This window comes from Pseudorasbora parva, chromosome 21, assembly GCF_024679245.1.
Source record: "Pseudorasbora parva isolate DD20220531a chromosome 21, ASM2467924v1, whole genome shotgun sequence".
Lineage (NCBI taxonomy): Eukaryota > Metazoa > Chordata > Actinopteri > Cypriniformes > Gobionidae > Pseudorasbora > Pseudorasbora parva.
In genome coordinates, this window is record NC_090192.1 from 40803635 (window position 1) to 40822746 (window position 19112).

The window sequence follows — 19112 nt, forward strand, 5'->3', positions numbered from 1 at the left end:
GCATTGCTAGGGTGTTCTGGTGGTTGCCAGGCAGTTACAAGGGAGTTCTGGTGGTTGCTAAGGTATCTTGGTTGGTTGCTAGTTGATTGCTAAGGTTCTGGATGGCTAATATGGCATTGCTAAGAGGTCGCTAAGGTGCACTGGGTGGTTGCAAGGGCATCACTGGGCGGTTGCTAGGGTGTTCTGGTGGTTGCTGTGGTGTTGTTGGGTTGTTGCTAGGGTATTGCTAAGAGGTTGCTAGGCAGTTGCTAGGGTTTTCTGGTGGTTGCTAGGCTGTTGCTAGGGTGCTCTGGTGGTTGCTATGATGTTGCTGGTTGGTTGCTATGGCATTGCTAAGCGTTTGCTAAGGTGCTCTGGGTGGTTGCTAGGGCATGGCTAGGGTGTTCGAGGTAGTTGCTAGCTGGTTGCTAAGGTATTCTGAGTGGTTGCTAGGGCATTGTTAAGTTGTTTCTAAGGTGCTGTGATGGTTGCTATGGTGTTCTGGGCAGTTGCTAGTTGGTAGCTAAGGTATTCTGGGTGGTTGATAAACCATTGCTAGGCGGTTGCTAGGGTGTTCTGAGTTGTTGCTAGGGATTTCTGGGAGGTTGCTATGGTGTTGCTAGTTGTCATAAATGGTTACAATGGAGTGTTTATAGAGTTCTTAGCATGCTTTAACACTTATGTAACACTATTAGCATGTTGAAATGCTGTTTGCTAGCACGAGTCAAAAGAGCCAATCCTATGTCTCTACAATGTTCTGATGCGGTTTTGCTGAACCGTTACTAAGGTACTCTGTTTGGTTGCTAGGGAGTGGCTTGGTAGCTGTCAATGATGATATTCCAAAGGCATATTGCCAGTATGAATAATATAAACTGACTGCAATCCCTCTATGACATTCAGATTTGAAGATATCCCTCTTTGGGTTTGGGTTGCTAGGGTGCTCAACAATGGTTGCTAGGGTAGGGAAGTTTTGACGTAACTGGTTGATTGCTGTTTCTATGACGCTTCTATCCAAAGATATTCCTTCTAGAAAAGATAAAGCTTAATTTGACGCTTCATTCACGGGACTTTGACAGACGGTGTACGCGCCGAATTTACTCACAGCGAAAGAGGCGCCGACAGGCCTTCGGACCCACTTGGGCGGCTTGGTTAGTGGAGGAATGATGGTGGTCTGGACTGTGGGCTGAGGCACCTGCAGAGGTGGAAGAGCCTGACCGGTTCCAAACGGGTCGTTGGTGTCAAACGAAGCCGAGATCTAAGAACAGAGAGAGACTGATGATCAGATCACAAAAAAAAAAATCCTGCCCCATCCCAATCCCACAAAAAAAAAAAACTGGGGGGAAATCCTGTTCCGTCCCACAGTGCAAAAAACCCTTTTCTTACTTAGTATTTTTGTCTTGTTTCTAGTCAAAATATCAAAAAATTCTTACCCTGGAGTATATTCAAATGATTGTGCTTTCCCTCCTCATATCCCCCTGAGACGAGAGATTAATGCATTTTATTTCTGGAAAAATTCCTCCTATGATGCAAATTGGCGATATTTGCATCATAGGAGGAATGTTTGGCCAGAGGCTAAAGACTACAGCCAGCAGAGGAAGACATTTCCTCATGTTTTGAACCCACACATGGGGATGGAGATCACACTCACAGCTCAGCTCAGCTACAGGCACTCATTTAAACAGAGCTATGCTGAGCAATGTAAGTCTTTTAACTTCTCAAATTAATTTCTATGAAAGTTAAGCTTCCAAAGGCATGAAGTGAAACGTGCCAGACTGAACTTGCGTTGTGAATGTATGCCGCGAGTGTAGTCGCAATTTCCTCAGCTGTCCTCATGAGAGAGCTGCGATTTCCAATCCTGCTGAATTTCTCTCCCATCCCAATCACGTGGTTAAAGGGTTAGTTCACCCAAAAATGAAATGTCTGTCATGAACTCCTCCCTCTAATATCGTTCGACAGCCGTAAGACCTCCGTTCATCTTCACACACAGTTTAAGATATTTTATATTTAGTCCGAGAGCGTATGCACACTATGAGAAGCCAATGCTGAATAAAGTCGTAGTTTTTGTTATTTTTGGACCCAAATGTATTTTGGATGCTTCAAGAGACTCTAATTAACCCACTGATGTCTCATATGGACTACTGTGATGATGTTTTTATTCCCTTTCTGGACATGGACAGTATAGTGTGCATACACTTGCATACGCTCTCGGACTAAATATAAAATATCTTAAACTGTGTGTGAAGATGAACGGAGGTCTTAGGGGTGTGGAGCGACATTAGGGAGAGGAGTTAATGACAGACATTTCATTTTTGGGTGAACTGACCCTTTAATAGTGATTTTGTTTTTCATCCCATGGGATTCCTGAAAAAATGTCAGCCTCTAGTGTAAACATCCGCATTAATCTGACCTGGTCCACCGTGCTGTGCTGATGCTGCTGGAGACGCCCACCCATGACGGAGTACACACTGATCCGCCCGTCAAACGATGCGGCTGACAGGAGGGCGGGGTTACGAGGACACCACTGCACGTCGAAGCACCACTGATTGGCTGTCGGCAGCTCGTAGATCACCTGAAACACCAGAGGCAAGGCATGATGGGTAATATATGAGGAGCGAGATCCAGAGATCCCACACGAGTGGATTTCTGTGGTTTTATTCATTATCAATCCTGGAGAACAAAACAAACAACAGATAAATATTCGATGGCTTAACATTTGAAAAATAAGAAATTAAGACAAGCCATAAATATTAGTATTATAATTTTACAGTTGTGTTCTAAAAAATTATTATTACTATCATTATATTTTTCTTAAATACATAGAATAGAACTTACTTTGTTTTTATTTAGACATTTTAATTAATAATAATCATTTCATAGATCAATTATTTATTTTATAATTTAAATAAATGTTTTATATATATATTATATATATATATACACACACACACATTTGTTTTTTATAATATAATTTCAGTTATATTTAATTTTGTAATATAATATTATATTTTTCTTAAATACTTAATTACAAAAGACTGTCATTTTATTATTTAATAATAATAATAATAATAATAATTATTATTATTATTATTATTTCATAGACAGATTTATTTTTATTATATAATTTAATAATAAAAAATATATATAACTATATACATATATATAAATAAATTATTTATAATATATAAAATATAATATATTTTGTAATATAACTATCGTTAAATTGTTTTTCTTAAATACTTTTAAAATATTAAATTTCTTTGTTTTTATTTAATAATTTTAATATTTAATAATAATAACTATTATTATTATTATGTATACATATTGATCAATTATTTATTATATCATTTAATAATACTACAAAATGTCTATTTTATTAGCCATAATATATTACAAAATATAATTTTTATCTCAGATCTATTTAATTTGTTATATTTTTTAACTGGTTTTAAGGTTTGCATTTTGTTTGTTCAAACTGTGTCTGTGAAATTGAATGTTGATCATAGAAATCATTTCAAAATGACACAGTAGTGACCTCTAAAGGTAGAGGACGATGCTAGCAATGATCATGAATGCAATGCACGTCATTTATGATAGAAGTCCATGAAAGTAAATGTCATGTAAAGGCAATAAAGCGGTGACGTACGGACCTCTCCGGTGTTTGGGTTCCAGCACAGGATACGGTTGTCTTTGCCGCTGCTCAGCAGAAGCTCTGAATCGGCTTGACACCAGGAGATGGACAGAATTCCTCTGGAACAGTAAAAGGCCGTCACACGTTTGCAGAGCATTAGAGCAGCTTAGGCTGCATTCACACTGCAGTTCTTGATGCACAATTCCAATTTGGTGACTATATCTGATTATTTTGACGACCCGCTTACATCATCTTTTAAAAGCGACCCGTATGCGATATTTTTATTTACACTGGCGAAACAGCCCAAGATGTTCTTAAAGGGGTACTTCAGGGCTGGGAAGATGAATCTGTATTTAAACCGGGTCATTAATGTAGTAGAAATGTGAAATTATTTTTGAATTTGGTGCCTTCTAGACTGAGAAAAGACAGACAAGTATTTTTGTCTCATGGGGATGAAAGACTACAATTCCCAGAATGCTTCGCTGCGCTTTGAGGCCACTCCCACAGCCAGTGCTACTGGATTACTGTGACTGAGTTGGAGAAGACACTACAATTAAAAACTGAACGTGTGTGTTCAATATAATGAGTGAGTTGCTGTGTGAGTCTCAGAGCACTAACTCAGATTAGGAGTCAGATTACATTTAACGTCATGAATGAGCTGATGAGCTCTCGTGATGAGCTGAGGAAATCGCGACTACACTCGCGGCATACATTCACAACGCAAGTTCAGTCTGGCGTGTTTTAGTTCATGCCTTTGGAAGCTTAACTTTCATAGAAATTAATTTAAGAAGTTAAAACACTTTCGTCTAAATTAATGCCTGCAGCTGCGAGCTAAGTGCTGTGAGTGCGATCTCCATCCACATGTGTGGGTTAAAACCATGAGGAAATGTCTCCCTCTGCTGGCTGTAGTCTTTAGCCTTTGGCCAAACATTCCTCCTATCATGGGCGTAGATTACGCGGGGGACGCGGGGGACGTGTCCCCCTCACTTTTAATAAAATGTATTTTCGTCCCCCGCACGTTTACTGGGTCTCACCGATCCTAGTCGACCCGCTCCGAGCGGGATCCGAACCGGCGTTACCCTGCGCGGGGGCGGGCAAGTTAACAGGGACGCTAAAAACAGCTTTCTTTAATCTCGGTTGATTGCGCGCTTCTTGAGGTCACGGGCTAATGTATTTACATAGAAACCAATGTGAATACATCAAGATTTAAATCCAGAGACAAAAAATAATCTATGCATGACCTGCTGTCATTTTATTCGCATCTAAATATGAGGAGTGCGCTCTCACAGAATGTCAAAAGCGGATTCGTAGAGGTAATATCCAGTCACGCTGGAGCTGCAGCTGAAGGAAAACAATCGTTATGAGTGATGAAACGGGACGACGACAATCAGACGAGCGTGACAATATATGCTTTATGTGTGTTTTTCAAGTAATTTCAAGGCTATTTATTGACAATAAAGTATAGGCTATCATATGAATAATGCAGCTTTTAATGTTTAGTATCTTCTGCTCACCAAGGCTGCATTTATGTAATCAAAAATAGTTCAAACAGTAATATTTTGATTTTTTATTACATTTTATTACAATTTAATTATTATTACAAATTAAAACAGCTTTTTTCCTATGTGAATATAGTAATTTATTCCTGTGATCAAAGCTGAATTTATCATCATTACTCCAGTCTTGAGTGTGACATGATCCTTCACTAATCACTCTCATATGAGGATCTGATGATCAACACACATTTATGATTATTATCTGTGTTGAAAACAGTTGTGCTGCTTAAAAATGTTGTGGAAACCATGATAGCCTACATGTTATTTTTCAGTATTCTTTAATGAATAGAAAGTTCAATGGACAGCATTTCTTTGCATTCATTAAATAAATTATTATCTTTTGTAATATTAAAAATATCACTTGTGATCAATTTAATGCATGTCTGATCAACAAAAGTATTAATTTCTCTTTTTAATTTTACCACAAATGTTTAGATGATTTCCACAAAAATCAAGCATCACCATGAGCAGCACAACAGATAATAATCATAAACGCGTGTTGATCATCAGATCCTCATCTGAGAGTGATTAGTGAAGGATCATGTGACACTGAAGACTGAAGTAATGATGATAAATTCAGATTTGATCACAGGAATAAATTAAACTTTTCTATATTCACATAGAGAACAGCTGGTTTACATCAGAATATATCTATATTTTTTTACATTGCATAAAATCTATGAAGTCTTAATGCACAAGTGTTTGTAGTATATAAACCAATCATAAAATTGGCACAAAAAATAGGAGAATAATATTATAGATATTAATTAGTGGTTATTGTTCAGCAGTGTATTTGATGTCTTGCCCTCTTAAAAGCAAGAGATGCAATAAATGATATTGGTCCAAAAAAAAAAAATTCTGTCCCCCTCACTTTTGAAAAGATGGCTACGCCCCTGCTCCTATGATGCAAATATCGTCAATATGCGTCACGGGAGGAATTTTTCCAGAAATAAAATGCATAAATCTCTTGTCTCAGGGGGATATGAGGGGGGAAAGCACAATCATTTGAATATACTCCAGGGTTTCTACTGATACAAAGCCATATGCTAATCGCTGAAGTAACCCTTTAACCCTTTACTGACAGACCACTGTACATGTTGATGCTCGTTGCAAAAACAGTAGTATGTATATTTGCACGTACTAAATGAAATGGCTGTTATTGCATCTATTTGCATATTTTTATATTTGCTCAATGCCTAGAACTTTTTATTTGAAATTTGAACGTCCTCTATATTTATGATTGTGTATTTCAATGTTGGTATGTTATGTGTAATTTCATGTCGCCTTGTACTCTGTGCCTTATCTTGGCCAGGTCGCGGTTGCAAATGAGAACCTGTTCTCAACCGATTAACCTGGTTAAATAAAGGTAAAATAAAAAAATAAAAATAAATTAACCGGAAAAGAAAGTAAAACAGCGCAATATGCAATGGACGCAGACAAAATGATTATACAGTGTTTTGCTGTCTGCACTTTTCCACACAACTTTAAAGGTCGGCAAAACATTTATCTCGTAAAGTAGAGAAAAATAGGAGAGCTCTAGAAAGGGTTGCCAGGTTTTACAACAAAAATCACCAAATTGCAACTGTGTTAAAGTAGCCGAATTCTGCAGGAAAACCACGGACTTGGCAACACTGGCCCTTGATCGCAGTTCGTATCCACCTGAGTTGACATAATTCGCCTCAGTCCTTTTTTTCAATGGCATGTGACTCGCATTGATTGGGGAATATCAGATTTGACCGCTTACATGGCAGATGCAAATGCACATATCCGATTCAAATCGGATTTATTCCCACATGAGTGAGGCCTGACTCTGATCTGAGGATATCGAAATTCATGCGGTTTTTTTCTGCTTTCACGTCATATCCGATCTGAGCCACATGAGAGGGAAAAATCAGAATTGGGTGAGTTGACCCATGCAGTGTAAATGAGGCCTAAATGCTGATAAACCTGTCTGACTCAATCCACTACAGTTGATAGTTTAGACTTTTTAAGCAAGTAAATATCCTCAAGCATAATTGTACAAACGTCCACCTTCAGCTTGTGCTTCACGTTACTTTCTGCGGTCAAATCCGCACTGATTTTTATCAAGTAAACATAAGAATAACTTTGATATTGTTAGTAATATTTCAACTGGACAACTCAGAATTACTTAATTATCCAAACATCATCAAATATGAGTATCAAATATGATCATCAGGCTACAATACAATCATCAATGTATTGTATTGCATTATATGTTTTAAAGGTGCAGTGTGTAAATTTTTCCAGCGGTGAGGTGTGTAAATTTTTCCAGCGGTGAGGTGGTAAAATGTAACCAGCCACCCTCACTCCTCCCTTACGAAGCGCATAAAGAAGCTACGGTGCTCATCACAGGACAAATGTAGGGCTTTTTATGTAAGAGAAGCGAGGGTTTACCTGGTGTGGTTCTCCAGGACTTTGAGCGGCGAGGTGGCAAACCGGAGGTCCCACATCTGTATGACAGGAAGTCGGTCGTCCTCTGATGCCAGAACCAGCTGAGTGGCCACATCTGGATGCCACAACATCCCAGAGCAGTGCATCTGACAAACCACACATGCATCACAAACTATTACACTGCAAAAAACGCTTTTCTTACTTAGTATTTATGTCTTGTTTCTAGTCAAAATATCTAACAATTATTACATTAAGAAACATTTACTAGACAAGTAAAAATTATTGTTTTGTGAAAAAATGACTCATTAAAATAAGATAAATAATCTGTCAATGGGGTAAGAAAAATAATCTTAATTCAAACAGAAAACAAAGATTATTTTTCTCACCGCATTGGCAGATTATTTATCTTATTTTAAGCAAAAACTCTTAATTTTAATTTTTTCCTCAAAACAAGACAATTACTTTTGCTTATCTAGTAAATAATTCTTGTTTTAAAATTTTTTAGATATTTTGACTAGAAACAAGACAAAAATACTGAGTAAGAAAATAATTTTTTTGCAGTGTACAGGTGGCTTGATTATTTGATCACATACGCGTTAAGCAAAATATAATTTCTTATGTTTATGTTATGTTTGTTCTTTCACTCAATTCTCAGGGTCCTATCACACCCGACATGATGCGCAGCACACTCACACACACACACACACACACACACACACACACACACACACACACACAAGCTTTGTTCATGTTACGGGAGCCGTCTGCGGAAAGATCACCTTGTTCAGCTTCCCAAATAACCCAGCGTTAAGGGAACAGTGGATGCAGTTTGTGTTTCTGGAGTTCTGTGTGTGTGTGTGTGTGTGTGTGTGTGTGTGCTTGTTTTTGTGACATATCAGGACAAAAATGTGTATAATGCCATGGGTATGACACAGGTATTACAGGAGAGGGTGAAATATGAGGACATTACCCATGTCCCCACTTTACAAAAGGCTTATAAATCACACAGGAGGAGTTTTTTTAGAAAGTAAAAATGCAGAATGTTTGCTGCGATGGGTAGGTTTAGGGGCAGTGTGTGTGTGTGTGATGGGTAGGTTTAGGGGCAGTGTGTGTGTGTGTGATGGGTAGGTTTAGGGGCAGTGTGTGTGTGTGTGATGGGTAGGTTTAGGGGCAGTGTGTGTGTGTGTGTGATGGGTAGGTTAAGGGGCAGTGTGTGTGTGTGTGTGTGTGTGTGTGTGTGTGTGTGTGTGTGTGTGTGTGTGTGTGTGTGTGATGGGTAGGTTTAGGGGCAGTGTAAGGGGATAGAAAATACGGTTTGTACAGTATAAAAACCATTACACCAATGGAATGTCCCCATATGTCACAATAACAAACGTCTGTGTGTGTGTGTGTGTGTGTGTGTGTTATGGACCCTTTGTGTATCGCACACAATCGGAGGCTCGCACAAGTGTTCAGTGTTGTGGATGTTCTCACCCTGTTGCTGTGGTCACTGATTTTGATGATGGGCTCGTTCTTCCTCAGATCCCAGACGACGGCTTTACCGCTGGGGTTTGCGGACGCCAGTATATGCGGCACCTGACTGTTCCACGCCACAACGCTGACGTCCTCCGCTGGCTACGACGGATAAAACCATCACAAAGCCTGTGACTTTCCCACAAACCACTAGCTGAAGATAAGCATCCCCAAATGAGCATCCAAAAACAACAAACCCAAGCAAAGACACAATGCTCTCTGGACACTCAAGTAGATGAATCGTCTCAGAATTGTGTTTTTAGGTAGTAAACCATGGAGACAGAGCGTATTTAGGCTACGCCGGGGGGGAAAACAATCCAACGCTCTCCATTGACTTTGTATTGCGTGAAGCGGTCACCTCGTTTTTTCTTACTGATAACTAGAAACAGAACAATGTCTAAAAGCCGATGTGTGACAAGTTGTGCCGCAAACAAGCTGAAAAACACAGAACTACGTTTTTATAAGCTGTCGACCCAAAAAACGAGCGTTTAAGGAGACAAAAGTGGACACAGGCAATAAGACGTGAAGCTTTAGCAGAAGAATGGGTCAGTTTTGGGATCCTGACTCTCAGTGTGTCTACGCATGCAGTAAACATTTGGTCAAATATCCAAATGTCAGTCTTATGTTATATTTTCTGCCTCTGATGACTTTCTCCTCCAGTGGGCGTAGTTCTCACTGTAATCTCGCATGTCGTGCTTTGTCTCTATTGCCTGTATTCGCTTTTGTGTCCTTAAATGTTCGTTTTTTGGGTCAACAGCTTATAAAAACTTCTGGGTTTTTGGTTCTGTGCTTTTTAGCTTGTTTTCTGTACACCTTGTCACATATCAGCTTTTAGACATTGTTAGATTTTTTTTAATAAGTCTGAAATGACAAGAACGCCGCTTCCTGCAATAGAAGGTCAATGGAGACGGTTGGTTTGTTTTCCCCCCGGTGGGCGTGGCTTTCAGATTATGACGTGTGTCCCTCTGTCTCTATTGTTTAGTAAGTGCCCCTATAATGCCATTATAAACAAGGTATTAAAAAAAGAAAATACACTAATGGGTAGGGATGTCCCGATCCGATCATGTGATCGGAAATCCGGCCCGATCACGTGATTTCAGACTCAATCGGAATCGGACGTTACCTACCGATCATGACTCGGACATATATGTATATTCAGGGGTGCCGTGTAAAAGGTGCGCACTTGCACCGCGGTTCATCTCACATCTGATGACGCATCAATAATATGAGTTGTAACTGTAAAATAATGCGTTATGTATGTTTCTGTCGATGGATACACGTGCTGGCTCCTCAGTGATTACAACAGGGCTAATAAAAGAAAAACGTGACGCACGGATTTATTACCGAAAATGAGTGAGGACTGACCTGAGGATATTGGAATCCATGCGTTTTCTCAGTGTCTGAAATGCTTCCATCACGGCAAAAAATGCACTTCTTATTTAGTATTTTTGTCGTTTCAAGTATAAAAATCTAAAAATTCTTCAATCAAGATGTTTTTACTAGATAAGGAAGAAGACATGAGATTTTTTTTCTGGTTTTCTGGTGGAGGGGGGTCATAATGAAGTGAGTTTTTTCTTAAAACAGGCAAATTGATCTGCCAATGGGGTGAGAAAAATAATCTTGTTTCTGATTGAAATTTTGTTTCTGTCTCAAAAAGAAACTAAATTATTTTTCTCACCCCATTGGCAGATCATTTTGCCTGTTTTCAGCAAAAACGTTCTCCTCCCAGAAAACAAGAAAAAATGTAATTTTACTTATCTAGTAAATTTATCTTGATTTAAATTTTTGTAGATATTTGGACTGGAAACAAGAAAATATAAACTAAATAAGAAGAGCATTTTTTGCCGTGATCAAGGATTCAGTCTCTTTAAACGTCGCCTCTCTGAGAGCTGCTCTGCTCTGATTGGTCAGAAAGCAAACACTATCATATCTGAATCTCATATGAACAGTAAAGGTCTTTGCACACTGAGTCACGCACGTATTCGTGATCCGAAAAATTCGTCACGCACAGAGACCTTGCACACTGAGTCCGATGTGTATTAATGAATGCGTTAAGGAAAAAAACCTGTATCAGATCCCGAACAGAGACTGCCAGTATGTCTATGGATCCGATCACACACACACACACACACACACACACACACACACACACACACACACACACACACACACACACACACACACACACACACACACACACACACTAATTATAGTTGTCATATAATAATATTTGTAGTATTTTTGCTAGAATAATATGTATGGTGGCTCCGAGTTGTCAAAACGTCTCAAAATCGATTTTTTTTTTTGACGGACGAAAGTTCCAGAGGCAGTGTGCAAGCGTGATTGACATAATAATTAATTAATTAATAAATAATAATTTGTTCAATTTATATAGCACTTTTCAAGGCACTCAAAGCACTTTACATTGAAGGGGAGAATCTCCTCAACCACCACCAATGTGCAGCACCACCTGGATGACGCGACGGCAGCCATATTTCACCAGAACGCCCACCACACACCAGCTGATTGGTGGAGAGGAGACATAACGTGAGGTCGAATTTATTTTCTGACGTGCGTAAATTTCACATGCGAATTATGGACTCAGCGTGCAAAGGCCTTAACGAAGGTGTGGGTTTTACCAAACTCTTCCAATCTCGGGTACAACTACAGTGTTTGAGGGCGGGGCAAGGAGACGCTGTTCAGCCAATCAAGAGCACAGGCTGGTATTATGCAAATTAGTTACAAACCTACAACAGGAAGTGAGACTGGAATTCGCCTTATTCACCTGGCGGCCATTTTGAAAACTCTAACGCCGTTGTGGGGTACACAAACCCGGAAGCTGGACTCCGATACAGTACTAATCAGTAGCAGCATTCTGTGTCACTGCACTTCGTCACTCGGGAAAAAATCCTACAGAGGACAAACCTTTCACCGTTTTCCGGAGGATAAGGGATTACATGGAGAGTGGATTAAAAAAATATCAGAAGGGATCCTGGTCGTAATTTCTGCATTTTACTACAGACGAAGTTCGAAAGACTCAAGCAATAGCAAGACTGGGACATGTCAAGTCAGCTTTATTTAGCGCTTTTACAATACCGATTGATCCAAAGCAGCTTCACGGTGTTAACAGGACAATACTGCAACACAATTTGATTCAGCTGCAGTCATTCCTGAGAAAACGGTGATGTTATCAGCTTATTTTAATCATATAGTGTCAATGTGGACGGATCAGTATTATAATTGATACAGTTAATTTACATGTGGGAGAGATGTGTATGTATAAGCTACTGGATCTTCATATATGTCCAATAAAATGTCCATTTATCTAAAGAATAAAGTACAATTTTATTTCACATGGATGATGTCTTTCATAACTTTACAACTTGTCAGAACATCAGATAGAAATAAGTCATTCAAAAACATTGATAGGCTCACTGGTCTAGGTTTGTAAAGGTAACTATGTTCATTTATTGGTATGGAGGAATACAAATGGCCTGCTTGTATATTGTAAGTATGGAAAAACGTACCAGAAAAGGGCAGAACATTAGAAATTACATTAGGAGGAAAATTAAAAAACATTAACAAATGAAAACTTATTACATATTATCAGTGAAAACATATTATCAGTGATGCATTACATGATTTTGTTACACACAGCAGGCAGAAAGTACAGTGACACAGAATGCGGCTACTGATTAGTACTGTATTGGAGTCCAACTTTCGGGTTTGTGTACCCCACAATGGCGTTAGAGTTTTCAAAATGGCCGCCAGGTGAATAAGGCGAATTAGACGACTTGTTTCAGTTCAGAATCGCTTTCTTTCGTGAGACCATAACTTTGCAAACCTTTTACATCCACAAGCACACTACATGAAAGGTCATATCTTAAAAAGCATAATAGGGGCACAAAGAGATGCTAGAGAAGCGGTTAATCAAACCTAAACCACACCAACACACACACCAGCACCTTCATCTTACCTCACAGGGCTGAAGGAACAAAGACAAATGCATTCACTATCAAATACGAACACTGATGACACTAAACACTTCAAAGATAGAAACACATTCGTACCTGAGACTTGGTGCCCGGGGTCATTGGATTACTGAAGTTGTTTAAGTCCCAGATGTATATTTCCGAATCATTGGCTCCTGACGCGATGAGATTACTCTGACAAAGAGGAAGAGACAAATGAGTATTTGCAAACATGACTGGCTTACTGGGAAAAAAAAACGCTCTTCTTAAGCCCTGTTTGCACTGGATTAGTATTATCTGGAGACCTCTGTGATTTAGAAATTACTCCTACATCTGAGTTTTGCGATGGCATATTCACACGGGATAAGCAAAGCCTGTGATTTTTCTCGAATTTACTGACTTACCTCCCGGATATGATGTCAAGTCTTGTAAATGTTTTTTCGTTATAGATATAGCAGTATGAAATCATAAACAGGCTCATTTATTTTGACTCGTTTCTAGTCTAAATATAAAAAAAATCTTAAATCAAGATTCATTTACTTTTACTAAATAAGCAAAATGACAAAATATTTTTCCTTGTTTTTTTAAACAAAATCAAAATTAAGTTTTTGTTTAAAACAAGCACAATGATCTGCCCGAGGGGGTGAGAAAAATAATCTGGTTTCTGATTGAAATCTTGTTTCGGTCCCAAACAGAAATACGATTATTTTTCTCACCCCATTGGCAGATCATTGTGCTTGTTTTAACAAAAACTCACTTCATTTTGATTAGGTTCCACACCTGCATTTGATTGGCAAATACACGGATAATGCGACCCGGCATTTGTTCCCGGGCCGCTAGATTTGGTCCATTCACACTGCCAGCGAAATACCGTAATATGTGCGCTTTCACACACAACCCGTAACGGTCCCGGGTCGAGTCGACACGTGACATCCGGGTGTGACGTATAACGGCGAGCGATCTCCGCTTCAGTGCGGATTCAAATTCGGTAATCAATCCCGGGACGTGGTTGCTTTCACACAGAAGGCGACCCGGCAATGCTCCTGGAATATTGCGGGTCCGATGTGCAGTGTGAAAGGGGCTTTGGTAAGCAGAAGAGAATTAAAAACATAAAATCGTACCGACCCCAAACTACCGGGATGGCGAGCAATACCTGGAAGCGGTTGTAGTCGAGGGCGTGCACGGGCCCCGTGTGTTTGTTGGATTGGCCAATCACGGCGTCGTCTCCAGCAGCCAAAATAACATCCGGCCCAAAAACGGTCACGCTTCCGTTCTCGCTGCCTCCGATGAGCCGGCCCGATGAACCCTCCGTCACATCCATATCAAACGCCACCCAGATCAGACTGTGAAACCTGCAAATACACACACACACACACACACACACACACACACACACACAATGCCACTTTACACATACAGGAATCAAATGAACTCCTAAACATTTCTAACTATAACTATTAACGAATAAGTAAACCTTTCTATAGTGTTTCAAAGCAGCTTCAGAGTAATACACAGGAAAATAACATGCACACTTCATCAAATTCTGCTGTAATTATTCAGTTCAATGACTGTGTAAAGTTGTGTTGAAAGGAGTTCAATTCATGCAAATCTACAGATAATAAAGCAGGGCTCGACATTAGGCCTTTCACATGCTTGTCCTTTGGATCCAAAAGAACAGCATTTATTTTAAATAGAATATTTTGTTATATTGAACCTGGGAAATCAATTTAATGCATTCTTGATAAATAAAAGTATTCTTTTTTTTTTCTTTTTTTTAAATCATACTGACCCCAAACTTATCAATGGTGGTATATTTTATAATATTCTGTTCAAATATCAAGACAGATATACACCGATCAGGCATAACATTATGCCTAATATTGCGTTTGTCCCCATGACTCGTCGAGGCATGGACTCCAATAGACCCCTGAAGGTGTGCTGTGGTATCTGGCACCAAGATGTTAGCAGCAGATCTTTTAAGTCCTGTAAGTTGCGAGGTGGGCCCTCCATGGATCGGACTTGTTTGTTCAGCTCATCCCACAGATGCTCGATTGGATTGAGATCTGGGGAATCTGGAGGCCGAGTCGACGCCTCAAACTGGTTGTTGTGCTCCTCAAACCATTCCTGAAGCATTTGTGCTTTGTGTCAGGAGCATTATCCTGCTGGAAGAGCCACAGCCACCAGAATACCGTTTCCATGAGAGGCTGAACATGGTCTCAGCAATGCTTAGTAGGGGTGTCAACAATAATCGATTCGGCGATGCATCGCGATGCGGGGCATGAACGATTCAGCATCGATGCGGCAAAGTGCCATAATCGATTATGTCACTGTTTATTTTCTGGCGGACGATAAAGTTGTGAAGTTTCAAATACTTCCGGTTCCGGGAGAATAACAACAACAACAAGGAAGATGGCTGAGGCGGAGGGAGATGACCGCGATAGACGGGTTATTAAAAACGCGCTAACGACCCGAGGTGTGTAGGATTGTACGTATATATTTTTTGCACAATAATCAATGAATCTATAATGACGAAAAACGCTGCAATTCACCTTTATTCCACAAGGTGGCAATGTCTGATACGCAGTGATGAAGTGACGTTTCACTCATAGTTACCTCTGACAGAAAACGAAACAATAATTATAATCTGCAAAACTTGAAATGACTCAGTGATTTACAGCAGAGAGCAAGTACTAAACACAATCATATGTTAGTGTCACTGTCTCTTGATGATGGATGTGGTCAAGAAGCTGTCAGTGATCAAAATATTGATTTTGAAGACGTTGAAAATGAGTTTGGAGAATATGCTGGAGATCGCGAATATGAGGCAGATGCTGAATATACTGGTAAACGAGCTCTGACGAGGTCAGATGATGATGGTATTAAACATCTGCTCAAACTGAATCCTTCCAAGCTCCAAAAGGGAACGAAATAGGTTTTATTTTATTCTTCTGTAGCTGTTACTCTAAAATCAGGAGTTTTATATATTATCACGACAGGTAGAGGTCTATCCATGTTAAATATAGATCTGGGTCGCTAACGACCTGAATATGTAAGAATGTTTGGTGAAACAGTCATGCATTTAAGGGTTAATTGCATTTTATTTAATTACCTTTTTATTTTATTTAATAACTTTTATGTCAAAGATACAGGAGACACGTAGCAGCCAATACAATCTGTTGTTTAATATCTGCATGTATTGCCTCATGACTGATGAAAAATTTGCTTTGTGTGCAGTAGAATTTTGATGCATCACAATGCATCGTAGAATCGAATCGAATCGAATCGTTACCTGGTGAATCGTAATCGAATCGTGAAGGCAGTGCCAATGCACACCCCTAATGCTTAGGTAGGTGGAGCGTGTCAAAGTAACATCCACATGGATGGAGGACCCAAGGTTTCCCAGCAGAACATTGGCCAAAGCATCACACTGCCTCCGCCGGCTCGCCTTCTTCCCATAGTGCATCCTGGGGCCATGTGTTCCCCAGAAAAGCCACACACATGCACCTGGCCATTCAAGTGATCTCAGTGGTCATAATGTTATGCCTGATCGGTGTATATAACACTTTGGAATTTAATATTCAGTGACCTCCATTTTTCACCATATTTGTGCAAAGCAAAATATAAAATTTAACTCTTCAAAACAGCTTGAGAGCAAAACCAGAAATGCCATTTTAACAACATGCCTTTGTAAGAAAATCTGAAAAGGTCACAGTTGCTGTAAATAGACAAACTGGTGTTTAAGTTTCAGAAACATGTTCACACAAGCGTGTGTGTGTGTGTGTGTGTGTGTGTGTGTGTCAGATCATGCCAAACTCAGAATGACGGCACCGTAAACTAATGCTGCGGTTAAACCTGTATTTCTGCTATTGAATCACTGCTGGGGAACAGAGTTATTAACATAAACATAAATTAGTTAACTAGTTAACATAAATTAACAAGAAATGCACATCAACAAACTCTTGTAAACCCATCACTATTTCAAAATCAAGTAGTGGCTTATGAGTGTATTCTTTTTAGTATGGAGAGCGATTGCGATTGTAAACCTTCTGACACACCCAGTCTTTTGTATAGTCAATTCTGTATAAATACTTTTTTTTTGCTGTTCAGTCAAAAAAGAAAATTTGTTAATTTCAGTGATAATTCATGCATGCATGTAGAAAACATAGTTTGGGGTCAATACGTTGTTTTTTTATAAAAATAATTTAATATTTTATACAGCAAGGAGGGATTAAATTTATCAAAAGTGCCAGTAAAGACATTTATAATCTATTCTTTGATGAAGAGAAATAAGCTTTAAAGGTCCCGTTCTTCACGATTCCATCTTTCAAACTTTAGTTAGTGTGTAATGTTGCTGTTAGAGCATAAATAATACCTGTAAAATTATAAAGCTCAAAGTTCAATGCCAAGCGAGATATTTTATTTAACAGAAGTTCCCTTTCAAAGCCGACAGCGAGCGGCCGGTTTGGGCTACACCGCTGCACTTCCTGCTGTGATGACGTCACTAGAACCGTTTGTTGACTAAAGCTCCGCCCACAAGGACACGCAAAATAGGGGGCGTGGTCTCGCTGCTCTCCCACGAGGAGAAGAGTTCGCATTCAGCGCGTGCATCGCCCCGTTATGGTAAGAGGCGGGACCTTTCCGGGCAAAGTGCTCTAAGCTGCTGTCCAATCACAACACGGGAAGCGCTGGCCCAATCAGAACTCGTTACGTGTTTCTGAAGGAGGGACTTCATAGAACAAGGAAATCATCAGGCCGTTTTTAGGACAGAGGAAACAGCGCTGTACGGATAAGTCAACTGTGTGAAAAATACTGTTTTTACACGCGAAACATGAACTCATGTTATATTGCACACTGTAAACATAATCAAAGCTTCAAAAACACACGAAAAACGAGACCTTTAATGAAATATGAAGCAGCACAACTGTGTTCAAGATAATAATCATAAATGTGTTGATCATCAGATCCTCATCTGAGAATGATTAGTGAAGGATCAGTGACACTGAAGACTGGAGTAATGATGATAAATTCAGCTTTGATCACAGGAATAAATCACACTTTACTATATATTCACACAGAGAACAGATGATCTACACTGGAGGAATATTACACTGCTTTACTGGAGTTAGGAGCAGATAAACACAGCCTTGGTGAGCAGGAGAGATTTCAGTAGCTTTATATAAGGCCAGAATAACAAATTATGAAATAAACATTCAAAATAATGAGAATAAAAGTCAAAATTATGACTTATGAAATTATGACAAATTTGAAATTGACAATTTATTATAATTTTGATTTTTTTATATATGTGACTGAATTTTTATTTAGTATGTCAGTTTTTAAATTAAGTGATAATTTACACTTACTATTCCTGAATTTCGACTTATCTTAGTATATCATAATTGTGTTTTAGTATGTCATATTTATCCTAATTATGTCTTAAGCCTGAAGGATCATGTGACACTGTAGACTGGAGTAATGATGATAAATTCAGCTTTGATCACAGGAATAAATCACACTTTACTATATATTCACACAGAGAACAGATGATTTAAAAATACAAAAAATATCTCACAATTTCTACATTATTTAACCCTCTGGGGTTCTTCGGTCATTTCTGACCCGAATTTTTTTTTGAAAGAAATGTTAAAAATCGTAGCTTCATCTGAATGGTACGAAACTTGGTGAGGGTATTGGTACTTGGTATATGGACAGAAAAAAAAATTGGGGACAGGATTGGAAAAGTCTAAGTGGTCGTAAAAAAAATAGTCACACTCGGGGCCTTCGGGTCAAAAAAGACCCCCATAGGAAATGAATGGGAAATTGGCAAAAATATGAAAATACAGAGTTTTTTGTGCATATAATCTACAAATCAGCCAGGATGCAGAAAAAAAGGACTCAACAGTGAAGGGGTGAATCTCTAAAACATCAAGAGTGCAAAACAGACAAACAAAAACTCACACACACACACACACACACACACACACACACAGGTTCTGTAATGCACTCTAGTGGTAAAAATGTGCTATTGCGTGATAAAAATGCTCACTGTGTCCA

The 19112-nt window shown here is 39.1% G+C and overlaps 1 protein-coding gene across 3 annotated transcripts in view; it reads right to left on the minus strand.

Annotated features, from left to right (window-relative positions):
• Window positions 1-19112, minus strand: part of sec31b (SEC31 homolog B, COPII coat complex component) — a 45642-nt gene that overhangs the window by 24567 nt on the left and 1963 nt on the right. For all 3 annotated transcript variants that reach the window (XM_067429465.1, XM_067429466.1, XM_067429467.1), the window contains exons 4-10: window positions 14212-14410; window positions 13158-13253; window positions 9049-9189; window positions 7579-7721; window positions 3627-3726; window positions 2387-2548; window positions 1082-1234 (exon numbers count right to left, since the gene is read on the minus strand). In XM_067429465.1, the coding sequence (XP_067285566.1) occupies window positions 1082-1234; window positions 2387-2548; window positions 3627-3726; window positions 7579-7721; window positions 9049-9189; window positions 13158-13253; window positions 14212-14410 (994 nt within the window). The remainder of the gene's footprint in view (window positions 1-1081; window positions 1235-2386; window positions 2549-3626; window positions 3727-7578; window positions 7722-9048; window positions 9190-13157; window positions 13254-14211; window positions 14411-19112) is intronic.